At 39.1% G+C, this 8,505-nt stretch overlaps 1 protein-coding gene across 1 annotated transcript in view; it reads right to left on the reverse strand.

Annotated features, from left to right (window-relative positions):
• ZSWIM7 (zinc finger, SWIM-type containing 7) overlaps positions 1 to 7,914 on the reverse strand; it is an 18,711-nt gene extending 10,797 nt beyond the window's left edge. The window contains exons 1-4 of the mRNA XM_005870192.2: positions 7,909 to 7,914; positions 7,504 to 7,618; positions 6,805 to 6,826; positions 2,892 to 2,994 (exon numbers count right to left, since the gene is read on the reverse strand). Of these exons, the coding sequence (XP_005870254.2) occupies positions 2,892 to 2,994; positions 6,805 to 6,826; positions 7,504 to 7,618; positions 7,909 to 7,914 (246 nt within the window). The remainder of the gene's footprint in view (positions 1 to 2,891; positions 2,995 to 6,804; positions 6,827 to 7,503; positions 7,619 to 7,908) is intronic.
• Positions 7,915 to 8,505: the final 591 nt, after the last annotated feature.

Consider the following 8,505-nt stretch of genomic DNA (forward strand, 5'->3'; position numbering starts at 1 on the left):
GGGTGGGGTGGGAACTGGGTGGAGGGGAGTTATGATGGGAAAAAAGAGTAACTAATGTAATAATCTGAACAATAAAGATTTAATTAAAAAAAAAATATTTTGCATTGACTTCAAGAAAATCCTAGAGCCAGCCACTCAGTGCTACTTGTGTGAGACTTGATTTAAAATGGAACATGTTTTTTTGTGTGGGTTGATTTCAGAAACTCTGGCAATACTTCCCACTTAGTATATGTAGCATTACTAGGCACACAGTAGTTCAGTCCATAAAGAGGGATAAGGCAGAAAATGCAAGTAATTGAGTTAAATTCATATGGTAATAAACACAAATGCCAATATAGCCTTTGTCAAGAGCAAATGTTGACGAGGGAGGAGTGGAGGTGAGTGGAATCAGCAAAATGGGAAAAATGAGGCTGGGAAAAGGAAAACTGGATTCACTTTGTTCCATTTAAAGACAATGAGGTGTAGAAATGAATGTTGTGAACAAAGACCAGGCTTTCAAATCTTAACCCCATTATACTCTGCAAGTCCAACTTATTAATAAAAGGTTGAGTGAAAAGAGGCAAAGAGGTAGTTTTGTTTAGGGGTATGATTCTTTAATTCTTTCTTTGTGCTTTGAAATCAAATGAGTGTTGTCTTTTCTACTTTCAGACTCTCTCTATAGCATTGCTATTTCATTCACTTTCTTTTGTGGTAGAAAGAAGTCGGCTTTTTAGTAAATATATAAGAAGTAGCAGGCTGAGAATCAGAGCCCCCTCCACCGAACACATCTTAGCAGTTATTCATCTGGAGCTGTGCTCGGAGAAGGAGTGCTGGCTGGGGGACCTGTACTTGGTTAATTCATCATATTACTTGGAAAGGTCCTTATTATTTTACACAGCAGTGTGGTCACCTAGCAGTAGGTCATTAGCATTTTAGTCTTCTTTTCCTCACAACAACAACAACAAAAATAAAAAAAAAATAAAAACAAGAAAAAAAAATATCTTCTCAGTTACAAACATTATTTAATAATTCTGATTATTAATCTATAAATTCACCAGGAGAAAATTCTAATGGGCAGCCTCTTTTAAGTAAACACAATGCAAAAGTTTTAACCACAACATTCAACACTAATTACTCCATTTTCCTTAGGGAAGAAATGTATGAAGATTTTGCCAGGTCGGCTATGTTATACTACTGTGTGGAATGGCAAGTTAATTCACTAAGCAAAGGCACCTACTGGCCCAGCAGGCTTTGCTCAGGTTATTCACTCACTCAGAATTAATTGACATAGTCTCAGCTCTGAGAAGTTCATTGCAAATTAACCAGAATCCAAACACTGATATATTCCCCCATTCCTGGTCTTCAGCAGGGCCTGAAATCCTATATAATAAAACCCTAATATGCAAATTGACCGACCAGTGGCGCTATGATGCCCCCTGGAAGAGGCAACCAGCAGCGGTGATTGGGGGGCGGAGCCACCAAACACGGGCGACGCCAGGCCGCCAGACAAGGCGGGTGCCAGCTGGGGTCCCCCCTGACCGCCCCGCTTGCCAGTTGCCCCACAGATTGGCCCTGATCGCTGGTCCGGCTTAGGGACCCTACCCTATATATTGGGAACAGTCTCTTAGATTTAAAAATTAAAACCTGGCAAGGCTACTCTAACAATGAAAAAACAGGATGCTGCAGCGATGACATGTATGGACTCTGGCTTGCACATTTTGTGGTTTGCCCTGATTCTGACACTTCTAACTGTGTGACAAAGCCAATTACTTAACTTCTCTCTGCTTCAGTTTTTCCACCCATAAGATGGGGAAAATGGTACTACTGCCTCAGAAGGATCATGTTATGTACTACTTTTTCTAATCAGGACAAAAAAAAAATGTAGCCCGTACAACAGCAAGATGCCTTTCACCTGTATGAAAAGTATGGTCATTGGTGCATGCAGTGTCCTGGATTGCGAGAGGGATGTCCGACTGCCTAAACCAGCAGTTGGACATCCTCTGAGGGTGCAGGCCGGGCTGAGGGGAACCCCCCCTACCCCTCTGTGCACAAATTTCATGCACCAGGCCTCTAGTTCATTTATAAGAACTGACAGCTTCTTTTATCGCCTTCCAAGCCAGAAACAAAATTTTAGAGATCACTGCCAATATTTTTATTTCACTCAATATTCCCTTCCCTCTATATCAGCTGCACTTACCATTGTCTCACACAGCTAACCTGGAAGGTTGGGGGTTGGTTGGAGTCTGGCTCACTCTTTATACGAAAACAGGCAGTGTGGGATAGCAGTTACAAATCCCAGCTGCCAGCAGTGACCATTAGTTTTATTTTCTACATCTCAGTTTCCTGAAAAAATACATTGCTGGGTTTTTGATGAGAATTATCAACATGTGAAAGTAACTCAGAGCCTGAAAAGAGGCCGTTACTTTAGAAATCTACCTGTGTTAAACTCTAGAGGCAAAACTAAAGTCCAAGTAGATTGTCTGCATTTAGCGCAGTTTGACCCTTAATAAACATTTCCTGACAACACTTTTAAAAGATCATTTCTGATGAATTTGAGCATGTGCAAGGACCTTAAAATGCATTTTGGATTTTGTTTATAAGCAAGAGATTATGAACAAGGTGAAGATGTCAATACATTTGGGGGGAAAAGCAAAAGTCAAGTACACTCCATTAGATCTGAGAAGAGCCCTCCACATCACTGTTGGCTCTATACATTGCTGTTACGTAGGGTTAATAGGTCATATTTATCTTACTTAATGACTAAAACACTAATTTTCTGTACTAAGTTTGGTCAAGTGCTTTTCAACAGTGTAGGAAATACTTAAAGCTGGTCACCAGCTTCCACAGAGATTCTTGAAAACATTTTGTCCTAAGGGGTTTCTGTTGAGATAATCCCACCTCTAGATTTCTACCTGGTAAACATGCCTCCCACTGGGCGACGAGATTAAAGTGATGGACTGTCGATCAACTAGGTCCAAGGCCTGGAGGGCTGATGAGCCAAAGACAAACTTCAGCCTGAGAAATAGAAAGGTTTCAGGTTAGACTGTGACTCTAAAACTCACCTCAGTAATTTGACCCAAAGCATCACTCGCAGCATTCAAAAAAATTTAATTCATTTTAGCTTGGAAAAAAAGATAATATAGCAAAATCCATGTAATCAATCCCCCAGAATAAATGTTAACATGTTATTTACAAATGAAGAAGCCCTCTTTATGCCTCATAGTGCTTCCTATTCTTCTTCCCAACTTCCCTTCATTCCTGAGACAACCATAAGCTTTTGTTGGTTTCTTTCCTATTAATGTTTTTGTATTTTATTATATACAGTATGTGTGTATGTATTTTTATACACATATATACACAAACAAACATGGTATATGTGGTACCGTTTTAAAAGTTAAAACAAAAGGTACATTGTAGGCTTTTTGGTAACTTTTTTCCTACTCAACATGCTTTTGAAAATGATGCAAGCTGCCCTGGCCAGTGTTGCTCAGTGGTTAGAAGGTTGGCCCAAGCACCGAAAGGTCTCGGGTCCGATTCCTGGTCAATGGCATGTACCTGGGTTTCAGGTTCAATCCCTGGCTCTGGGCTGCGGCACGTGCCAGAGGCAACCAACTGATGTATATCTCTTTCACATCGATGTTTTTTTTCTTTGTCCCCCTCCCCTCTCGCTTACACTCTATCTCAAAATCAGTGGAAAAAATATCTTCGGGTGAGGATTAACAAAAAAAAAAAAAAGAAGAAGAAAAATTTTAAATTTTAATTACCTTTTGAATAATATTCCATTATACATATATATAAAAGTAGCATGTAAGTACTTCTATTTTATAAGCATCCTATCAATGGGCACTCTGATAACTTCCACTTTACACTATTATAAATAATATTCAATTTTCCCTGTGCCTGTCCTTTAGTGCACATAAATGAGAATTTATCCTGAGTATATAAGTAAAAGCAAATTGCTGGGTTTTAGGATATATGCATTTTTCAATTTTAATAGGTGTTGCCAATAGCTTTCCACAGTGGAAATAGCACCCTCACCAGTCCTTGTATGAGAATTCTATTTTCTCCACATCCTCACCAACCCCCTATTATAATTTTTCATGTTTGACCATCAGATAGGTGTTAAATTTGTACTTTTTCATTAATAATAAAAGCCATTCAGCTGTTAATGACATATCAGAAAAACTTATGTGGGAAAATTATTATATTAAGTGAGAAAGGTTAGACACAAAATTATATATTTAGAAACTCTCAATCGTGTTAATTTTTCTTTAAAAAACTACAATTATCTCAAAATAAACCTTTTTTTTAAAAACCAGAAGGCAATAAACCAAAATGTAATAGTGATTATCATTGGGTGGTATGATTGTTGTTGCTTTTTATGTTTTATTTTCCAAGAACATTTTTTTTTTAATGAGTATGGATTATTTTTATGAACTGGAAAATAAAATGGTTGGGTTGAACTAAAACTGAAAAATTAATGTTTTATTAATTTATTTAAAAAATGTATATATTTTTTCTTATTGATTTCAGAGAGGAAAGGAGAGGGAGAGAGAGAAATCTCACTGATGAGCTCCAGCTGGTTTTGCCCAGTGGCTAGCGTCAGCCTGCAGACTGAAGGGTCCCAGGTTCAATTCTGGTCAAGGGCACATGCCCGGGTTGTGGGCTTGATCTCTGCGGGGGCGGGGGGTGGGGGTGGGGAGGATGATGAGAAAGACTCATTAATCGGCTGCCTCCTGCATATCCCATGCTGGGGACCAAGTCTGCAACCCGGACATGTGCCCTGACTGGGAATCGAACCGTGACCTTCTGGTTCATAGGTCGACACTCAACCACTGAGCCACGCTGGCCGGGCTAAAAAGTTAATATTTTAAAGAATTCATATGTGTTGACACATAATAAGAAGACAGAACTACTAAGACTTTAAAATTAAAATGTTTAACTTCTTCATTTCCCAACAAACTAGTCTCTTTATTAAAAAAAACTACTGGAATGGGAATAGTTTTTCAAAACTATTAATTCCTACATTAATTCCTACATTAAACATATAGAGATTATCTATGAACAAAGGAAAAAATTTGGTGATAACTTTATCAGAGGTAATCACAGTTAACTTTAAAAATGGATCTAATAAAAAATTTTAACCTGCCTTGTCCACCTTGTAACATTGTGAACATCTCTCTTTCTTTTTAAAATATATTATTGATTTCAGAGAGGAAGGGAGAGGAAGAGAAACATCAATGATGAGAGAGAATCATTGATCGGCTGCCTCCTGCACATCTCTCACTGGGGATCGAGCCCGAAACCCAGGCATGTGCCCCCGACCGGAATCGAACCCAGGACCCCTTAGTCTGCAAGCCGACGCTCTATCCACTGAGCCAAACCAGCTAGGGCTTGTGAATATCTCTTGAAAGCAATATTTTTCTTTATCACTTTTAACAGTTACAAAGAATTTCTCTGTAAAGATGAATTATTTTTCCCAGACTCTATTTATGGATAATTAGTTTATTAAATCTAATCTGAATTAGATTATTTCAGGTTTGTGTGGTGGGCTTTTTTTTTTTTTTTTTTTTTTTTTGCTACCATAAACAACATGGAGGAATATGTTCACTGCAAAATCTTTATGAACATCCATGATTACTTCCTTGGGTACATTCTTATAAGTGGAATTCTGGATCAAAGAATGTGTATGTTTTAAAGCTCCTATTGCCAGATTACCTTCTAATTTACACTCCTATTGGCAGGGCATCAATAATATTTTTCTCCATGTTCTTGCCAACATCTGGAATATTCTTACCAACCTTTTTTCTGTGGTAGTCAGTTTTATAGATGGAAAGTTATCTCATTATTTTAGTTTATATTTTTATGACCACTAGTAAGATTTACCTTTTTCCCCCCAAAGTTTTTTGGTAAATTGCATTCTTTTAGTATTTGCCTATTTTCTTTGTTTTAAAAGTAGTAATTTTTCCTAAAAATGTATTAGAAAAAACATATGGAGATTTTCTATGGATAATTCTGTGTCAAATCATGAGTTCTTTAACATATAATCTTTATACAAACAATTTAAGAAACAAACAAGTTTAAACCCCTTCTCTAAATTCTATCTCTTTCATTCCCCCTAAGATAATTACTAGTATATTGTCAACTTTCAGTTTAAAGATTTTTTTTTTGTTTTCTTTAGAGAGAGAGGTAGGGAGAAACAGAAGGGGAGGGAGAGGGAAAAGAGAGAGAGACAGAGAGAAAGATATCAATGAGAGGGAAACATTGACCGGCTGCCTCCTGCATGCCCCCTACTGGAGGTCAAGCAGGGAACCCAGGCATGTGCCCTGACCAGGAATCAAACCAGCTACCTTTCTGTGCATGGGACAATGCTCAATCAACTGAGCCACACTGGCCAGGGCTCGTGTGGACTTTTAAGTGTAAGTGCACATATGCAATTAAATATTATTTATTTTTAGGTAGCTTTCACTTTTTTGTTGCTATTGAGAGTCTATATTTTTGAACTTAACTTTATTTTCTTGGTTTTAAAAAAGTAGTTCTATCATCTACAAATAATGGTATTTCTTTGCTTGCATTTAGGTATTCTAATTTCTTGTAACAGCTACACTTCTAAACAATCATAAACAAAGTGGTATACAGGACAATGTGGGAATGCCTTGTACAATCAAATATGGTTTTGGCTATTCACTTGAAATGGGTTTTTAATAATCATGTCAAGAAAATATTGTTTCTAGTTTGTTTTTTAGATTTTTAAAAAAGAGAAAGGATTTGGCTTTTAAAACACATTAAAGATTAAAAGCCCCCACACATAAGACATATACTTACAATAATAGATGCTCATCAGGAACTGTAAAAACAGGGATGGAAAGAAAGTTAATCATATTAAACCAGTGACCACAAACATAAAAGTGAGCTTATGGATCTAATTTTACTCCTTCCCAATATTCCACTAAACAATAACAAGACTTTTCTAAAAGCATAAAATAAAAAAATAAAATAAAATGCATAAACTCTCTAGGATAATGACAGGGAGAAACAATATCTAAGAAAGAAAAAGAACTTTTTCAGACATGTAAAACTTCAAAAAGTACATTTCATGTACCTTTCCTTCAAGAAGTTGCTACAGTCAGTATCTATACTAATAAAAGGGTAATATGCTAATTAGACTGGACAAAGCCACACTGGTGGGGCCGAGGCAGAGGGGGTTAGGGGCGATCAGGCCAGCAGGGGAGAGCAATTAGGGGCAATCAGGCAGGCAGGGAGGCAAGTGGTTAGGGGAGATCAGGCAGACAGGCAGGCGAGTGGTTAGGAGCCAGCGGTCCTGGATTGCGAGAGGGATGTCCGACTGCCGGTTTAGGCCCAGCAGTAGGACATCCCCTGAGGGTTCTGGATTGGAAAGGGTGCAGGCTGGGCTGAGGGACTCCCCCAACCCCTGCACAAATTTAGTGCACCGGACATCTAGTGGGTGCTATAAAATGAAGCAGCAGACTAAGAAAACAAAAATTGTAGGAACTTAAGGTTCACCATCAGTAATGGGAATCCCGAGATAAGAATGGTGGAGGGAGCTCTGGAGAGAGCCTGGAGAGCAGCCGGTCCACAGGAAAATGAAGCTGATAAAACATCTTGGTCGTCTCAACACCTAGCGGACAGGTTTAGAGCACTGATGATGAGCTTGAGGTTGAGTGAGGGATAAACATACAGAAAACTAAAGAAGCCAATGTACACACAACAGCTGCAACTCCAGGAAAATAAGAAGTTACACAGGAAAGGAAAAGTAATCGTAGCTTCCTACATGGCTCGGCAGTGCCTAGTTTCACATCATATAAATGCTCTGAGAAGTATTACCACGGAAAGGGGGTGGTCAGGGAGAGTATGACTGTCTAGCGCAGCTTTTTAAACAGCAGACAGTTCTGCTGAAAATGACCAGACCTCCATGGCGGCCTGCAAACTGGCCTCAGCGCAGCGCCAAGGCCCTGGGACAGAGTGCACTCCCGGCGACCTCCGAGTTGACACCAGGCTGACTTTCTACCTACCCTTTTTGGGACTGGAAGGCGTTTGAATTCCTGGCTGGCCTAATCTTTTAAGATATATATTGCATTAGTTTTAACTGAAATGAGAAAAAAGACTGGCTTTGCTCTTCTCAATTCTTAAAAAGCAGTAACTCCAGATAAGCCCTTTAAAAGTGCAGTCCTTTTAACACAAGTGCCAGCCAAGCGAGTAAGCAGCGGCAGTTCTGAGGCCTCATCTGCTATTTCCTCAATGGCCATGTGTGCACTGGCGGAGTGGCTCCCCCCAGTAGGTGCGTTTGTTCAGAGCGGAAGCTGAGCGTGGTCAGAGCGCCCCCTGCTGGCCCGCGGGGAAAAGGTGCCTGCACAATATTCAGGTTTCTCCAGTCACTGCCTGTGCATTTGGGTTTTGTGGCCCTAAAATACTTATTTGCTGAATAAAGTATGTGAAAGGATTAAAGTTAACAGATTTTGAGAAAAAAGAGTGTCGGCACGTTTAATAAGTTAAGCTTTTACCTTC

The sequence above is a fragment of the Myotis brandtii genome, unplaced genomic scaffold (assembly GCF_000412655.1).
Source record: "Myotis brandtii unplaced genomic scaffold, ASM41265v1 scaffold314, whole genome shotgun sequence".
Lineage (NCBI taxonomy): Eukaryota > Metazoa > Chordata > Mammalia > Chiroptera > Vespertilionidae > Myotis > Myotis brandtii.